Source organism: Chiloscyllium plagiosum, unplaced genomic scaffold (genome assembly GCF_037043375.1).
Source record: "Chiloscyllium plagiosum isolate Xiang-an unplaced genomic scaffold, Cpla_swu_hap1 HiC_scaffold_3, whole genome shotgun sequence".
Taxonomy (NCBI): domain Eukaryota; kingdom Metazoa; phylum Chordata; class Chondrichthyes; order Orectolobiformes; family Hemiscylliidae; genus Chiloscyllium; species Chiloscyllium plagiosum.
Window position 1 is genome coordinate 33877956 of NW_028270141.1, and position 19464 is coordinate 33897419.

The 19464-nt window shown below is 39.8% G+C and overlaps 1 protein-coding gene across 4 annotated transcripts in view; it reads left to right on the top strand.

Moving 5' to 3' along the window:
- LOC122548600 (CUB and sushi domain-containing protein 1-like) overlaps positions 1 to 19464 on the top strand; it is a 2407075-nt gene that overhangs the window by 2343017 nt on the left and 44594 nt on the right. For all 4 annotated transcript variants that reach the window (XM_087978377.1, XM_087978362.1, XM_087978369.1 and 1 more), the window contains 4 exons: positions 2317 to 2490; positions 15931 to 16104; positions 16798 to 16871; positions 16961 to 17072. In XM_087978377.1, coding sequence (XP_087834503.1) covers positions 2317 to 2490; positions 15931 to 16104; positions 16798 to 16871; positions 16961 to 17072 — 534 coding nt within the window. The remainder of the gene's footprint in view (positions 1 to 2316; positions 2491 to 15930; positions 16105 to 16797; positions 16872 to 16960; positions 17073 to 19464) is intronic.

Below are 19464 nucleotides of genomic sequence, written 5' to 3' on the forward strand. Positions count from 1 at the left end.
CACCGATCCTTGTGGCACTCCACCTGTCACAGGCCTCCAGTCTGAAAAACAACCCTCCACCACCACCCTCTGTCTTCTGCCTTTGAGCCAGTTCTGTATCTAAATGGCTAGTTCTCCCTGTATTCCATGAGATCTAACCTTGCTAATCAGTCTCCCATGGGGAACCTTGTCGAACGCCTTACTGAAGTCTATATACATCACATCTACAACTCTGCCCTCATCAATCTTCTTTGTTACTTCATCAAAAAACTCAATCAAGTTTGTGAGACATGATTTCCCACCCACAAAGCCATGTTGACTATCCCAAATCAGTGAGGAGAAAGTGAGGTCTGCAGATGCTGGAGATCAGAGCTGAAAATGTGTTGCTGGAAAAGCGCAGCAGGTCAGGCAGCATCCAGGGAACAGGAGAATCGACGTTTCGGGCATAAGCCTGAAGAAGGGCTTATGCCCGAAACGTCGATTCTCCTGTTCCCTGGATGCTGCCTGACCTGCTGCGCTTTTCCAGCAACACATTTTCAGCTATCCCAAATCAGTCCTTGCCTTTCCAAATACATGTACATCCGGTCCCTCAGGATTCCCTCCAACAACCTGCCCACCACCGACATGAGGCTCACTGGCTTGTCCTTACCACCCTTCTTAAACAGTGGCACCACGTTTGCCAACCTCCAGTCTTCCTCATGTGACTATCGATGATACAAATATCTCAGCAAGAGGCCCAGCAATCACTTCTCTAACTTCCCACAGAGTTCTCGGGTTCACCTGATCAGGTCCTGGGGATTTATCCACCTTTAACTGTTTCAAGACATCCAACACTTCCTCCTCTGTAATCTGGACATTTTGCAAGATGTCACCATCTATTTCCCTACAGTCTATATCTTCCATATACTTTTCCACAGTAAATACTGATGCAAAATATTCATTTAGTATCTCCCCCATTTTCTGTGACTCCACACAAAGGCTGCCTTGCTGATCTTTGAGAGGCCCTATTCTCTCCCTAGTACCCTTTTGTCCTTAATATATTTGTAAAACCCCTTTGGATTCTCCTTAATTCTATTTGCCGAAGCTATCTCATGTCCCCGTTTTGCCCTCCTGATTTCCCTCTTAAGTATACTCCAACTTTCTTTGTACTCTTCTAAGGATTCATTCGATCTATCCTGTCTGTACCTGACATATGCTTCCTTCTTTTTCTTAACCAAACCCTCAATTTCTTTAGTCACCCAGCATTCCCTATAGTTACCAGCCTTCCCTTTCACCCTGACAGGAATATACTTTCTCTGGATTCTTGTTATCTCAATTCTGAAGGCTTCCCATTTTCCAATCAGCCTCCAATCAGCTTCTGAAAGTTCTTGCCTAATGTCCTAGTCCTTCATTCTGAGAGTAACACTGGCTCAGAATTCTCACTATGGTTAAAAACACTCCCAATTAGCTGCAAGTAGCTACTCCCAATAAATATTTGCCAGGTCCTGTTAAATTCCATTGAAATTTGCCTTCCCCAATTTAGACACCTAAATTCTGCACAATCTTTATCCCTTTCGATTATGACTTTGAAACTTGCAGAGTTATGGTCACAATCCCTAAAATGTTCACAGACTGGAACTTCAACCACTTGACCACCTTCAATCCAAAGGATTAGGTCGAGAACTACCCCAACTATCTACATACTGGCACTAAAAGTATTCCTGGATGCTCTTTAAAAATTCCAATCCATCTAATCCTTTCACACTAAGGCGATCCCAGTTAATATCAGCAAAATTGAAGTCCTGTCCTTTATTCAACCATATCTCAATGATTGCAGCAATATCATATTACCATGTGCTGATCAATGCTCTCAGTTCATCTTCTATACCATTTGGGCCACATTACCTCACCCTCAGAGCTCTATAGACTCTGTGCCTCCAAAAAGCAAATTGTGTCCTTCACAAATGCTGCACTTTAGCTATTGTAGGCCAGTGTGCTTTATTTCAAAAATGTTTTATAGACAAATTTTAAAGATTTAGACGTACGTCCAGCTAATAACATTATAAATGCATATTTTTTAAACAACTTATCCTTATAACAAAAAGAAACAAATTTCAAGGTTATCTTTTTTTTATTATTTAATAATAGTGCAATTTAAATATTAATAGTCAATAGTGAAATAGAAACCATTTGCTCCACTAAAACACTTCACTGGAAAGATTCTGCATAAAGATTTCTTGTTAACTGTCTTCCATGTGCACAAATGCTAACTTTATATGGGGGCAAATATTATCCTTGTCAATCATTTGTGACTATTAAGTGCCTGAATTTGTTCCTTTTTTCCCCTTCCTACTGAAGCTATCACGTGTGCACAGCCGCCCCTAGTGCTTCATGGAAGAGTGCAGGGATCAGATTTCAGATGGGGCTCCAGCATCAGCTATACTTGTTTGGAAGGGTATCAGCTTTCCTTGTCTGCTATTCTGACCTGTGAAGGAAACGGTGTTTGGAGAGGAGAAGTCCCTCAGTGTTTGCGTAAGTTTTCATCACCTTTCTTGAATAATTTCAACTCCGGAAAGCAGGTAGCCATTTTCTTCTTTCAAAATGTGGTTGGTTAACGGTCTGTATATTATACCTTTGGTCTTCATTGTCTTCCAGTTAAGTTTGAGTTTGATGATTAATAAAATGTTCCTCTCCACAGCTTTAGTAATTAGCTTTATTGCTTTTCACTTTCCAGTTATTGAGAGTTAACCTCAAATCCAACCTTTACTTCCTTTAGTGGTTGAAATGATTTTAGTTCTCTATATCAATAACAAGTGTTGTGGGCTTAATAATCACTTAGATTATTTACAGTGTGGAAACAGGCACTTCGGCCCAACAAGTCCACACTGACCCGCTCAACCCACGCCCCTACATTTACCCCTTCACCTAACACTATTAGCATGGCCAATCCACCTAACCTGCACATTTTTGGATTGTGGGAGGAAACCGGATCACCCGGAGGAAACCCACGCAGTTACGGGGAGAATGTGCAAACTCCACACAAAGAGTCACCTGTGGTGGGAATTGAACCCGGGTCTCTGGTGCTGTGAGGCAGCAGTGCTAACCACTGTGCCACCATGCCACCCATAATACCTTCAGTCTGGGATTCTTTGTCTAATGCCAAGCATCAAGTAAGTAAAGCTAAATTATTTGCAAGTGATTGCAAGTTGAGAAGGGTTAGCAATTATGAATTTTCCCTCACCTGCACTCTGGAGAAAGATTTACCTCATGATTCAGCTATAGTCTGGAATTACAAAGAATCATGAGTGCACCGTCTTAAGACTTTATGATGTGCCAATGCCTTCATTGGATTATATCGCAATGCATGTGTCTTGTAAATTTGTTATAAATATTTGCTCAGAAATCATGAAAAACCACATCTGAATAGCTTGTCTTACCTTATTTTTGAAAATGACATTTTGTTAAATACAGAATGTCATTTTAGGTTGAATTCATGTGTTAATCCCTAGAGCAAAACTGCATCAGACATAAATTAATGGAAGAGCTTTACAATTCAGAAAGTATGGCTTGCATCATTATTTTTGGGCGTGGTAATCATCAATAGTTACTAATTTGAATTTTAAGCTAACAAACTTCCAAACTGTTGATCCACACAGTTGTAAACCGTATTGCAAATTTTGCTCGTTCATTTATTTCTCTCTTTTAAAGAAATTTATAGCGCCATGTTGTATTATTTGTATTGACTTATAGATATGTTTATAGGAAGGCAACCTTGTATTTTACAATAGTTTTTAAAGGACCTGTTGGTATGCAGCAGGAAGACACTCAGATAATCAAATACAAACTCTCAGTGTCCAGTGTTATGTGACTGGAATTATTTTGTTTCCCTGGGAGTTATTGAAATAGTAATATCCTGTTTCAGCAATTAGATAGGATCATATCCCATTTGTCAAAATATAATTTGCAATTTGTACAAAGTGGACATAACAAGGATGCAAATAATGACAATTATGTATGTAATGTTGTTTGCTGAAATATAATTCACTTACTGTAGTTTCAAAGGCATCAATTGGCTCCATTGAAGTGGCCATTTCCCTTTATGATTGCAGGTAGCATGTCTCAATGGTATTATTTAAAAGTAAGGATGTTATCATTCAGACATTCAGGGCACTGGAAAGGCCATGGGTGGAATCTTCCCAGGCCCTGAAGTGAGTGACCAATGCATACCACTGAGTCAGTGATAAGGGACAGCATTACAGCTGTGCTGAGGGAGGATATTCCCGGAAATACATTCAGGGAAGTTATTTGGGTGGAACTGAGAAATAAAAAAGGGATGATCACCTTATTGGGATTATATTATAGACTCCCCCAATAGTCAGAGGGAAATTGAGAAATAAACTTGTAAGGAGATCTCAGCTATCTGTAAGAATAATAGGTAGTTATGGGAGGGGACTTTAACTTTCCAAACATCGACTGGGACTGCCATAGTGTTCAAGGTTTAGATGGAGAGGAATTTCTTAAGTGTGTACAAGACAATTTTCTGATTCAGTATGTGGATGTACCTACTAGAGAAGGTGCAAAACTTGACCTACTCTTGGGAAATAAGGCAGGGCAGATGACTGAGGTGTCATTGGGGGAGTACTTTGGGGTCAGCGACCATAGCTCTATTCGTTTTAAAATTGTGATGGAAAAGGATAGACCAGATCTAAAAGTTGAAGTTCTAAATTGGAGAAAGGCCAATTTTGACGGTATTAGGCAAGAACTTTCAAAAGCTGATTGGAGGCAGATATTCGCAGGTAAAGGCATGGCTGGAAAGTGGGAAGCCATCAGAAATGAGATAACAAGAATCCAGAGAAAGTATATTCCTGTCAGGGTGAAAGGGAAGGCTGGTAGGTATAGGGAATGCTGGATGACTAAAGAAATTGAGGGTTGGTTAAGGAAAAGAAGGAAGCATATGTCAGGTATAGACAGAATAGATTGAGTGAATCCTTAGAAGAGAATAAAGGAAGTAGGAGTATACTGAAGAGGAAATCAGGAGGGCAAAACGGGGACATGAGATAGCTTTGGCAAATAGAATTAAGGAGAATCCAAAGGGTTTTTACAAATATATTAAGGACAAAAGAGTAACTAGGGAGAGAATAGGGCCCCTCAGAGATCAGCAAGGCAGCCTTTGTGTGGAGCCACAGAAAATGGGGGAGATACTAAATGAATTTTTTGCATCAATATTTACTGTGGAAAAGTATATGGAAGATATAGACTGTAGGAAAATAGATGGTGACATCTTGCAAAATGTCCAGATGACAGAGGAGGATGTCTTGAAACAGTTAAAGGTGGATAAATCCCCAGGACCTGATCAGGTGTACCCGAGAACTCTGTGGGAAGCTAGAGAAGTGATTGCTGGGCCTCTTGCTGAGATACTTGTGTCATCGATAGTCACAGGTGAGGTGCCGGAAGACTGGAGGTTGGCAAACTTGGTGCCACTGTTTAAGAAGGGCAGTAAAGACAAGTCAGGGAACTATAGACCAGTGAGCCTGACCTCAGTGGTGGGCAAGTTGTTGGAGGGTATCCTGAGGGACAAGATGTACATGTATTTGGATAGGCAAGGACTGATTTGGGATAGTCAACATTGATTTGTGTGTGGGAAATCATGTCTCACAAACATGATTGAGGTTTTTGAAGAAGTAACAAAGGAGATTGATGAGGACAGAGCAGTAGATGTGATGTATATGGACTTCAGTAAGGCGTTCGACAAGGTTCCCCATGGGAGACTGATTAGCAAGGTTAGATCTCATGGAATACAGGGAGAACTGCCATTTGGATACAGAACTGGCTCAAAGGTAGAAGACAGAGGGTGGTGGTGGAGGGTTGTTTTTCAGACTGGAGGCCTGTGACAGGTAGAGTGCCACAAGGATCGGTGCTGGGCCGTATACTTTTTGTCATTTACATAAATGATTTGGATGTGAGCATAAGAGGTCAGGTTAGTAAGTTTGCAGATGACACCAAAATTGGAGGTATAGTGGACAGCGAAGAGGGTTACCTCAGATTACCACAGGATCTGGACCAGATGGGCCAATGGGCTGAGAAGTGGCAGATGGAGTTTAATTCAGATAGATGTGAGGTGCTGCATTTTGGGAAAGCAAACCTTAGCAGGACTTATACACTTAATGGTAAGATCCTAGGGAGTGTTGCTGAACAAAGAGACCTTGGAGTGCAAGTTCATAGCTCCTTGAAAGTGAAGTTGCAGGTCGATAGGATAGGGAAGAAGGTGTTTGGTAAGCTTTCCTTTATTGGTCAGAGTATTTGGGAGGTCATGTTGCGGTTGTACAGGACATTGGTTAGGCCACTGTTGGAATATTGTGAGCAATTCTGGTCTCCTTCCTATCGGAAAGATGTTGTGAAATTTGAAAGGGTTCAGAAAAGATTCACAAGGATGTTGACAGGGTTGGTGGATCTGAGCTGCAGGGAGAGGCTGAACAGGCTGGGGCTGTTTTCCCTGGAGTGTCAGAGGCTGAGGGGTGACCTTATAGAGGTTTCCAAAATTATGAGGGGCATGGATAGGATAAATAGGCAAAGTCTCTTCCCTTGGGTCGGGGAGTCCAGAACTAGAGGACATAGGTTTAGGGTGAGAGGGGAAAGATATAAGAGACCTAAGGGGCAACGTTTTCACGCAGAGGGTGGTACGTGTATAGAATGAGCTGCCAGAGGATGTGGTGGAGGCTGGTACAATTGCAACATTTAAGAGGCATTTGGTTGGGTATATGAATAGGAAGGGTTTGGAGGGATATGGGCCAGGTATTGGCAGGTGGGACTAGATTGGATTGGGATATCTGGTCGGCATGAACAGGTTGGACCGAAGGGTCTGTTTCCATTCTGTACATCTCTATGAATCTATACTCTAAATTCGGTGAGATTGAAAAAAATGAGATTCTCAACATCAAGCTAAAATCAGATTTCCCACTCAAGGTTTTAGCAGCAACATGAGAATCTGATTAGTAAACAGCAAGATGCCTATTTGCATGCATCAACATCAGCTATTACCTATTGCCATTTTCCCAGATACTGGAAAGGAACTAGAAGGCACCAATTCCAAACATGAAAGTCTGAACAAGTATCTGCTGACTGTATCTCACTGGTGTCTTCTCCAAGCTTGTGTCCTGTACAGCATTGCAAATGTCTCAGGGCACAGTACATGGGCAATAACTAGCTGCATCTGTCATCCAGAGACACTGGCATCAGACACACACCAGTCCCGCTACTTCTTTATCTCTGATTCACTAAAATACATTGACTACTTCAAAACTGCATTTTGGAGTGCCCCAAAAAGCAGTATTAGTGTCACACAGATGCTTGGCAATAACTGTCTCCAATAAGAGATAATTTAACTGTGGGCACTTGGCATTCAATGGAATTGCCATCACTAAATCCCCCACTGTCAATATCCTTGGGGTGATCATTGACTAGAAACTCAACTGGACTCCATATAGACACAGTGGCAGCAAGAGCAGGTCAAGGGTTAGGAATACTGGAACGACTATCTCAACTCTTGACTTCTCAAAGCCATCCATAAGGCACAAGTGAAAGGTGTGATAGAATGCTCCCCACTTTCCAACATGCGTGCAGCTCCAACAACACTCAAGAATTTTAATGCCATCTAAGACAAAGCAGCCTGCTTGATTGACACCACATCTATAAGCATCCTTTCTCTACCTCTGATTCTCAGTAGCAGAGATCCTCAGACAGCGTCTTCCAAATCCACAACCACTTCCATCTCAACAGACAAGGGCAGCAAATAAATGGGGACATCAAAACCTGCAAGTTCCCCTGCAAGCCACTCACCATCCTGACTTGGAAATATATTGCTGTTGCTGGGTCACAATCCTGGAATTTCTTCCCATGGCATCATAGGTCTACCCACAGCACATCAGCTGCAACCATTCAAAAAAGCAACTCACTACCATCTTCTCAAGGACATATAGGGATAGACAATAAATGTTGGCCCAGCCAGCGACACCCACATTTCATGAGATAAAAATAAAAATAAGCAAAAAAAACACCTTTCACTGTACTGCTGCAGTGCTGCTGCCAGACCACTTTGTGCACAGGGATGGGCACTCAACTCATGCAATCACTTTGCACCTTCTTAGCTACTTACTGCATTCCTGCTTTGTCTTTATGTGTATTGTTGGCTGGTTTGGAACTTACATCCTCACAGCACATCTACCTTGACCTGCCATTTAATGTTGACACATATTCAGGCAGCCTGTCATGGCGTGGGGCTATATGGCACTGTGCTACCTCATTGTACTACTGACAACATGTGCTGGCAGCCTACCCAGCAAACACATTGCATCTCCTTCAACCAATTCGCCATAACTTAAGTCTAATGGGACAAGTGCTCTGTCAAATCATGGAGGCTGTCTTCATTCAGGGGATCCTGCCACAGTCAACCAAGTGTATCATTCACTGTTAGTTCAGGGACTTGATTATGGTCAGTCAGCTGCTTAGGATGGTCATGGTCATCTGTCTGCTTACTGAAATCTAAACCGGAAAAACAGGGACTTCTGTAGCAACCTGCAGAAGTCAATTTTGTGGATTTCAGCTAGCAAGCTGGGATGCAGAAGGGGCAACAATTGTAAAGGAGGGCAACTCAGCATACAAAGTGGGTGACAATAGGGCATTAAAGGATATGGGTTACTGCAGTGGGAGTTGGACATTCACCATTGAAAGTCAGTACCATCTTATCTTCAATGGGTTGAGAAGGCAATGTAGTGAACACAATGTTTGACATGACTAAATTTTAGTACCAGAGAACAAGAGGAATGTTGGGAGTTGGGTAGGAACATGTGGAACCTCAGAACTGATGGAGTTAACAGGGAATACAATGTGAAAAAAAACACTAAGTTGTGGAGGGGATACCTCAAGAAATAGGTTGAGCCTGTGACCTCTTCTGAGAAGTACAAACAGTGCTGCCTTCCATCCTCATCTGAATTGTAAATACGCAGTGAAAATGGCTGCCGCCGCACCTGCAGTGGGTGGAATAAGTGTTTGTTTTCTGTCTGTGTAGGTTAGCTTCACTTCTGAATATTGTGAAGCCCAGCAAGTAGCAACTGCATCATTACAAAGCATTAGTTTAACAGGTCTGTAACATAATTCCACATCAAAATTCACAGATGCAATGACCAGCTATGCTGATTACAAATCCTGGTCACAAGCAATCTTGACTACCTCATTTTTTATTACAACTAGATTGTTGTAATTTCTGTTAAGCAGAAATAATCATAAACAACCTTTTAATTGTTGCCTGCAGGCCACAATTCACAAAGACAATTCAAGGTCACATAGCTGCACTAAGGCATGGAGCTAAACCATAAGATCTTATACATCACCAATAAATGGTGCAGGTTTCTAACCTGCATTGTGTCCTTCAACACTGCAAAGTTGGGGCTAAATTGGCTGTGCTGGATGACAGATGGCCATCCTGTTCATAACAAACTGATTGGTATTTCTATCTTTCTCTAAATTTGTTTAACTCTGATCAGGAAGGTCTTTTATAAAATAGTTTTTAAATCTGTGAACCTGTAACTTGTTAAAAAGCTCTGCTTATCACAGCAATGACACTACCTTTCCAACCAAAACAATATTGTATATATCTTAATGTTTAATAGCAACAGCTCCAATAAGACCTTAAACCAGAGTATGGGATCTGATTGGCCTTCCTAGTAAAGTACTATTTACTTCAATCAAATTTTAATTTCATTTCATGTGGATCCATGAGGGCTTGCCTTGCTCGTACAGTAAGATCTTTTTTCTCATATTTGGTATCAAGATACTCAAGTCTCTGCATAAAGATGCAAAATTTAAGGGTTAGATATTTCTCTCTGGTTCAGGTTGACTTATAGTAACGTAGTGATCAAAAATTTTACTTATCATTACTGTGATCTAATAGAATCAGTGAAATAATATGTATTGGATTTTCTTTAGCTGAGAAGTGGAGGCTTGGTCTGTACTGAGCGAGGTGACCTTTGTCTTCTTCCTTACTGGAACTTCCTGGATGATCTACCTCTCAAATTGTCTTCAAGGATTGTATGATTGTTAACAGAATTGAATTTATTTAAGTGCTATTTTCTTTTAAGAAAATTGAGCACTAGAACAAAATAAAAACAGAAAAATAAGTGAAACAAAAAACTGAAGAGAAAACAGCATGTCAAATAATATAACTGGAGATTTTAGAATTATTTGTGCTGTGGATAAATTAATGACAGTTTAATTTCAATGTAGAGAATGATTTTCTGCTGTCGTTCTAGTTTTTATTTTTGTTTCATATGAAAGCTATTTTCATCCTTTGTTACTTGATTTTGTTTTTGTGACATTAGTCATTAAGTATTTGCAAAATTTACTCCATGGCACATAATGCTAAGTCTCAGATTTTTACTTTTAGGGCTTGTCTGTAATCCTGTTCTGAGAGTCTGGCGTCCACCAGATACCACTATCCCTAAGTAATTTTCTCACCTGCACAATATCTTATTTTTCTGTCCAGCTCTGAGTCCAGTGTCCATTTAAGATCATTACATTGTTTCTGATTCTGGTAGGCCTAAAGGAGAAAAATCACTTTTGGCAGAAATATAAACTTAACTCTATTTGGGAAGTCTTAAAATCTAAAGTTCTACTTATCTCATTAATGTATCCTGTTCCAAAATTTAGAATTTAATATTTTTGCTGTAATTCAAAGACAAGATTGAGAATTTCTTTTGCTTTGTAAAAGAGTTAAAATAAAAGTGAACCAATGAAGTTCATTCTGGAGTATTCAAATTTATTTAATTGATGTGATTGATTTAATTCTTTCAAGTAGACGTAATTTAACTGCATTTCTAATTAACTTGTGTATAAGTTGAACAGTTATCCTTATCTAGGAATATTTTTGTTTGTATCTTCACTTTAATTGTTTCTACCAGTGGTATTGCTGTTATTTTAGAGCATTCAGATGCATTACATTAAGTACCAAATTTGAAAACAATAAACATGTTTTCTCCAAAAAAAAAACAAAAAAAAAAGTGGGCGGCACGGTGGCACAGTGGTTAGCACTGCTGCCTCACAGCGCCAGAGACCCGGGTTCAATTCCCGCCTCAGGCGACTGACTGTGTGGAGTTTGCACGTTCTCCCCGTGTCTGCGTGGGTTTCCTCCGGGTGCTCCGGTTTCCTCCCACAGTCACAAAGATGTGCAGGTCAGGTGAATTGGCCATACTAAATTGCCCGTAGTGTTAGGTAAGGGGTAAATGTAGGGGTATGGGTGGGTTTCGCTTCGGCGGGTCGGTGTGGACTTGTTGGGCCGAAGGGCCTGTTTCCACACTGTAATGTAATCTAATCTAATCTATGTTGCTTTTCTTGGATGATGGTGGGGGCTAGGATTCGGAGGAATGTTTCAGTAATTCTACTGTACTTGGAATCTCCTGAAGAAGTATTTGTGCAACATGACTTGTGCTTCAGAATAAGGTCCACTCTGTCAAAGGTGTGTATACAGGCATTCAATGGCCCTCCTTAAGTCATTGAAGCGAAAGTAGTCCATTCAGCCCATCGACTCTGCTCTGCCATTCAATACGATCAAGGCTGATCTATTATCTCCAACTCCATTTTCCTGCTTTTTCACTATAAACCTTGATTCCTTTCCTGATTAAAACTCTATCTTTCTCAGCTTTGAATGTATTTAACAACCACAGCTTGACAGCCCTCTACAGTAAAGAATTCCACAGATTCACTGCCTCCAACAGAAAAATAAATTCCTCCTAACCTCTGCTTTAGATGTGCGATACCTTATTCTGAGATTTTGTCCTTTGGTCCCAGTCTCTCCTACAAGGGGAAACAATCTTTCTGTGTGTCTCCTGTCAAGCTCTCTAAGAATCTTGCATGTTCCAATAAGGTCACCTCTCATTTTTCTAAAATCCAATTAGTACAAGCCTAACCTACTCTACGTCTCACCCTCGACAGTTCCTCCACGTCTAGACTGCTTCCAATGCCAGTACATCTTTCCATAGATAAGAGGCCCAAAACTGTTCACAGTATTCCAACTGTGGTCAGACTAGTGCCTTGTATATTTTTCAAATATCTTCCCTATTTTTACACTTTATTTCCTTTGAAAGTCATCTGTGATCATGTGTACCACATCTGAGAAGTCTGTGTCAAATTCTTTAGAAGTTGGCATGATGCCTGTATGCTTGTGTCCGCTTCATTTCAGGGGCAGATACAGGGATGGCAAATTGGAAATAAGTTCTAATTTATACAAACATGTCTGAAGACTCTTTATACCACCCCCTGACTGAGGCCAAGTGTAGATGCAATGCAGGCCAGTCTTCGATCGGGACCCTTGTGGAGCAGAAAATAAGCTTCCAGAAAATGAGGTTGCAATTCTTGAATCAATCTGGGCTGGAGCCTTGCAGTGCACTGCAAACTAAGTGTGCTGCATAATCCTTACATGCTGTGCTGTGCACAGCTCAAGCAGGCAATGATCGGATGTGTTAGAAGCTGGAGAGCAGGGAAAGTGGGAGCAGTCTTATAAGCAGGAAGATGAGGCTATTTACAGGAGGAGCGTCTCCTTCAGCATGATTGAGCAGTGCAACAATGGACAGAAATGATTGTCAATCAGTTGAGTAATGATGCAAAGTGGAAATATGTTTATGAATCTGAACTTCTATTTCTGATGAAGTGTCAACTGTGTTACATATATACTTGCAGAAGCTTTTCATTTTCATCTCTTTCCCAATACGTGTACTGTGAAGGGCTACTCCTGGCTGGCACCATTTGACTTGTTGTCCAGCTTGCCTAAATCTCGAAGGTCCCAGCCACAGTAAATACACCCTCCACTGGTGAATACTCAATAGCACCATAGAGGTATGGTGCATACCTAATGAGGTGGACAGCAAAGGACAGCATGAGATAATTCGCTCGAGCTCACAGAAAGGAAACTCAGGAAAATTGGCACTTAACTGAGATATATTAAAAAAAAAACATGTTTCAAATACTGTGTGCCATTTTACTCACCCTGGATAGGAAGTAAATATAACAGCAGCATTTCAGAGGAGGTTTACTAGATTGATACCTGGAATAAGCAGGTTGTCCTCTGAGGAAGAGTCGGACAGAGTAGGCTTTAGAAGAGTTAGGTGCCAGTTGTCTGAAGTGCATAAGATGCTGTTTGTTCTTAACAAGGTTGATATGGAAAAGACATTTCCTCTTGGGGGTGAGACCAGAACTAGGTGTCAATGTTTAAAAATTAGGGGTCACCCTTTGAGGGCAGAGATGAGTTTTTTTTCTCTCTCTGAAAATTGTGATTTTGGAACTCTGCCTCTGCCTCCGAATGTGGTGAAGGCAGGGATATTGAATATTTTTAAAAGAGGAAGGTCGATTCTTGTTTGGCCAGGGAATCAAGGGTCATCATTTCCATATAAGGAGTTTCTGTGGACAGGAATATGAAATGCGAAACACAAACAGATCAACCTTTATTGGCAGAGCAGGCTCAAGGGATGCATAGTATATGACTGCTCCTAATTGGAGACTTCAGGTGAAATGTGCAACTGAAACTTAGGTGATGTACTTACTGGTGATTTCAAGGATTGCAAATCAGTCAATCTTTTTGAGGTGCATGATACATTCTGAGATTATAGGGAAACAACAAGATGTTTTGAATTTAAAGACACAAAATTGGGAATTATCATGCGATGTGTTTCCTTATCTTATTTATTTGTCTTAATTATTTGTTGTTGTACCAACCAACAATTGTCAACACAAAGGACAGCACCCTGAGTTAAAACCCTGTGTATTCCCACAAATGGACTTTGTTCTCAGAGGTTGAGATTTGCTACCCACAGACAAACTCCTTACGGTCCATATAACAAGAAGTTATTCCAGTTCTGTTCTAAAGTTGACAACACAAACTAACTGTCTAAGCTTCAATCCTTGATACTCTCTGGAATTTTCCTTGGTCCTACCTCAGCAAGTTATTGTGAGTAACCTTTATCCTTTACTGTATGGATGTGTCCAATGGGAATGGTACACCTTTGTGCACAATCAACTTGGGACTAACCTGGTAACATCATCTGGCTCAAATCTTTTGCTTGATCCTATGATGATCTTCCAAGTATTGCTTGAGTTTGTTCTTTTGAAGAACAAAGAAGACTATTGTCAACTATGTAATGTCTTTGCACAAATTGCAAATTTTTCTTTTTTTTAATACACAAAATACTGAACTGTTATTGCAATTTCAAGTTTAGCTGAAGGACTGAATCTACATTTATCAAATTGACAAATATAATTGTGAGGGACACTGATGCAGTGTCAAACATGAAATCAGTTCTGCCACTCTCTGTGTTGGCCTTGTCTACAAACCAAAGCCTAAATAATGAACTGGAAATATCACCTGGTTTTGCTGTGTGTTCTTTTGGTGGTTTTGACTTGTGTTTTGCCAGACTAAGACTGACAGGATCTCTGAATTCTTACCCTATGTGACAGCATATATTGTCCCTGAAGGAGATTCATATTCTAGATTTTTGATCAATATGAATACTTTTATGGTAAAAGAAATGTGAAATGACACTTCACCTTCACAATCTGACATGTATGTCATGCTTAGTGTGATTAATTTTCACTTAATGGACTACTGGTTATACAGCATGAAGCTGTGCTATAAAATAATTAGATACAATTCTTAGAATTTGTGTTAGGAAGTTTGTGCTTCCAAAGTGGGATTTTAAATATTTTGCCAACGCTGACAACTTTAAGGGGAAAGGCCAAAAATTACCAAGTTTCTTATCAATGCTGTTCTGAGATGTATCACAGCAGCTAAAAGTGACTCTCCTCTATCAGTACCTCTTTCCCGATGGATAAGATCAAGAACGTTTGCATTTATCTGGCACACAATCATGAATTAATTGCAGTGTCTCTAATAAAGAGTGCAATGGCATCAATTTTTAATAACCAGCAATAACGTCTTGAATAACATCACCATCCTGTGGTACCTTACTTTTTTTTGACATTTACTGCTTGTGAAAAACAAAATCAATAATGTACTTGCTGCATCATTTTAACAATGTAGCCATACACACAGAGAACTGAGTAGTTGGTAAAGCAATCAATGCAACTGCCACCAATTTCGGTCACATATTCACCTCAATAGCAAAGCTTTCCACAATGTACTCACCTTCTTTGGAACTCCAATGTAGGGGGTACTGCACCTCAGCTGACAGTTAAGGAGCCTTCTGCCAAATTCATGCCAATATCAAGATCTCACCAGTCAATAGGTAAGGGTAGTTCAAGCACAGCTTTTCTCATCCACCTTAAAGCTGCGATCCAACTCTTTGTATCCTTTACTTTTGCCATAGGCAAGATAGGGACCGTGCCGTCAAATCCTTACTACAATCCTATCTTCTAGCACTCCATCGACTTTATAGCTGTGCATCCAGACATGATCATCTGTTGTTTCATCTGAGAAAATTGATTCTATGCAGCTGGGCTTGCTTAAAACAATCTAGCCTCAATACAAAAGGCCATTTTACAACTTTCCAATGGCTTAATTGATACCTTCAGGACAGCGAGAACTCTTGTTCACTCCCACTACTGTTGTGATCTCAACCTGGGATAATATTAAGGATCCAACAATTGGAAACAATTTTGCTGATTCGAGTATCATCAAATCAGTCATTGTCCCCTTCCTGAATGCTATCCAGGAATGTATGTTGTGAAAGTATACATTTGTAGAGAACATGCAAGATTAGATTTAGCAATGATAAGTGAATGGCTGTATTCCAACTGTATCCCAGCAAAGATCAAGGCTTCAGCTAAGAAAAGAAGAGAGAAACTAAATGTTGGGGGAAGGAGTCTTTCCCATAAAGTCATGTGATAACTTTTGAAAGCTGCAAAAGTTTATGAATACACTATTCTAAATACAAGCTTTCCACAATGTGTACATTAAATTTTCTTTGCCTGTAGCTGTTTTCTGTGGAGACCCAGGGACTCCAGTGGAGGGGCGAATTGAAGGAAGAAGTTTCACGTTCAAATCTGAAGTGTACTTCCGTTGCCGACCTCCGTTTCTATTAGTTGGATCATCAAGAAGATTTTGCCAAGCGAATGGATTCTGGAGTGGCATTCAGCCATCTTGCATTGGTATGGCCACCCCATCCATTATTCTGGTTAATGTTCCTCAGTTTGCTGTGAGTTATAGAAATAGAAATGCAATCATAGTAGAGAGGTCATGCTTTTCTGAGTTGTCAATTGAGATCAGCTTACAGGGAGAGTTAAAGGACCATGATGTTTAGTTTATATCTTCTCATTTTCTTTTTCACATTTACTTCTTAATTTTTATGGCTGTATCTCCAATCAGTTTCAAAAGTGGAAACTTTAGAGCTGGGAAAATCATTTCACTGATGCAGAGATTTGACAGCCAACACTTATTGTTAATATTAACAAGAAAGTAGTAAAAATATCTCATCAATAAAATGGGAATGTCACAGTCCAGTGATCAAACCTTTTAAGAGATTGGGCCTTGAAATTACGTTATGTGAATATGAAAATGTTAATATCCAATTTCATTGTCTGCTGATTAATAGCTGTTTTAATATTTTAAAATAAATAATCCACAAAGGAATTGATTATCAGTGTGTTGTGCGTATATGCTAATATTACTTTGATGTAATTTCGAGACTTTAAAGTATTCAGCATCGGAAAACTGAAGTGAACATGAATATTTAAAACTGCTAATTTGTAACCTGTCTAAAACAAAACTCTTTGTAGCATAGCCAGAATTATGAATGTACTTTTGTTTTTTTTCTGTTTCAATGTTGCCGTTCCCTTCAAAAGATCCAACACACACTATATGTCCGGACCCAGGCACCCCTCATTTTGGAATGCAGAACAGTTCCCAAGGTTATGAGGTAAAAAATATCTACTGAATCAGATATTCTGCCAGTCACCCCTTCCAATTGTTCCCATTCTATATTGAGAACATTTATGTTTTTTACAGGTTGGGAGCACTGTATTTTTCAAGTGTCGAAAGGGCTACCATATTCAAGGCTCCACAACACGCTCCTGTCTTGCCAATTTGACTTGGAGTGGTGTGCATCCTGAATGCGTTCGTAAGTTTTCTAGGTTCAAAAAGCAATGTCTGCAAACAGTTTATTTTTCTATACCTTTGTAGTGTTGCTCCATCTAATTCTTGTTTACCTCCTTTCCTTGTCCATATTTAGAAAGTTATATTTCAGTTAATTACATATATTTGTCGCAAATGCCAGTGAGGTGTGATAAACTGTCTTCACCATATGAGATGTTGCTTTCTAGCAAGCAAGTAGTTAGACTGTCAGCAGGTAATAGCTAAGGATGCAGCTGTACCTATTCTTTCCAGCTGCTAAGACGATTTTTCATTCATTTTCAACTTGATATCTGTTGTAATCAGTCCTTATCATTGGAAACGTAACCAATGATTAGAGGAAAGTTAGCAGCTGGTTCAGCATTGAAATGTTACCATGTAAGTGAATTGAAATTGTAAGCATACAAATTATAAGTGTTCTTTAATACCAACATGCCTGAGTATTTAAAAAAAAACACGTATAGGAAACAGCAGTAGATTAATTGAGAGTAATTTGCCAACTGGTGATTTGGTGCAGAGCTTAACACATATCAGTGTCATATGTTTGTGGAATGAACCATTAGTGATTTATAATCGAGGTAGAATGCTGCCACCAATCCTCCTCCTGGACTAAGTACAATGCTTACTTAGTTAACAGTGGTCAAGGATAAACCACTCGAAAGTCTTAATGAGGAGGTGTTCCTTATTTCATGACAGCAATAGGTGCAAGTTACATTGAACGGTTACGTGTAATGACAAAGACTATCACCAATCAGACATAACATATCTGGCCCCACCAGGATTTCGAGCAGGATTCGCTGGTTCTTCACTCAGTGCTGTGAGACATTATCAGATTCAGTGGAACCTGATGCAGTCTCCAATAGTAACCCTTTCAGAACTATTGCCTTGTACAACAACCAGTAGAAAATAATAGAAATTCAGGCCAACCACAAAAGGTTTATGATCTGCAGGTGAACAAAGTCCCCAGTTCAGAGCACAAAGTTGAAAATGGTTGCATAGTATGGTGGTGTTCTTGATGGAAAATATAACACATAATTGAAACACATAATTCCAAAAGTAATCTTTGCACCTATTAGGAATGGTAGAAAGAACATTCCTACATATCTAAGGCCAATTGTTGTGCAAGTAGACTTCAACCCATGTCCAGCAGTTGTTATTATGGAACTGTTCCACACCAAGATTCTCACAACATTAAGATTTTCACAAAAAAGCCAAACTTTTGGGAGCACTCAGTACATCTTGTAGCATCTGTGGAGTGAGAAACTGGACTAGCATTGCAAGTTGGTGACTTTCATCAGAAGATAGAGATGTTAGAGGTGAACAACCTTTGCAAGAATAGGGAAAGAAAGAGAAGGTCTGACACAGTGTGGAGGATAGCAATGGTGAAATTACATGGTGCGTCCTTAAAAATAAATATCTATTTAACAACCCTCTTCAAAGTTCTCCCTCACAGATGTCCTGATTTTGGAATTCAGCCAAGTCAAGAAATTGTATTTGATTCCAACCATCTATCTGTTTGCTTAGCTTTTAGTCACTCAGTCAAAGAGCTGTTGTTAGTCAAAATGAAGGAAGCACAAGAGATCCTGTGTATTCTGTAATATGCCTTGGACACAGTCAATGTGCGATAAGAAGGTGAAATCATACTTTTATTGCAACAACCTCCCAAACAGCACATTTAAGATCAAAGTAAACAGCTCCTTGCCTATGACGAGTCTGAGTTTGTGTCTGTCTTTGGTAGGGAAAGCACTGCAGAACTGTTATATACAATGCCTAATTCACAAGTGGTATCATCAGTCACTTGTGTATGCATTATTGGCTGAGGATATAAACTCTGATTACCAGTAATCCCTTGTGAAAACATTGACTGCATTCAATATATTGTCTCCCTGATGGAAAGACCTCAGTATCAAAAGAAGGTATAAGATAGTGCCAGGAACATCTTCCTGGCACTATTTAGTGATACATGACCCCTAACTGTAATGGTCTGTAATTTAATTGGATGATGAGAATAGACATCAGATGATGAGCAAATAAAACTTTCTCTGTATTGGTTTTATTGCTCGGAAGTGTTGCTCAGATGTACAAGTCACAAGCAGCTTATTGCAAAAATAATAATTATAAACCATCAGCGTGAATAATATAGTCACTGCAGTTTTTGTCCAATGGTTCTGTCCAAGTGGATTTATTTGATAAATTTTTGCTTTAGTAATGTCAGTGAGATTTATTACAATGTTAAAAGCACTTTGCATAGCAAGGTTCAAATTGCGTGACCAGTTGTGGCAACTGTCTCTCAGAGCTGAATGAATGTCTGTGTGTATTGATCATACTTGGCAGCCATAACTCCAGCAGAAATCCCAGAGAAAATATGTAAGTGCTTTACA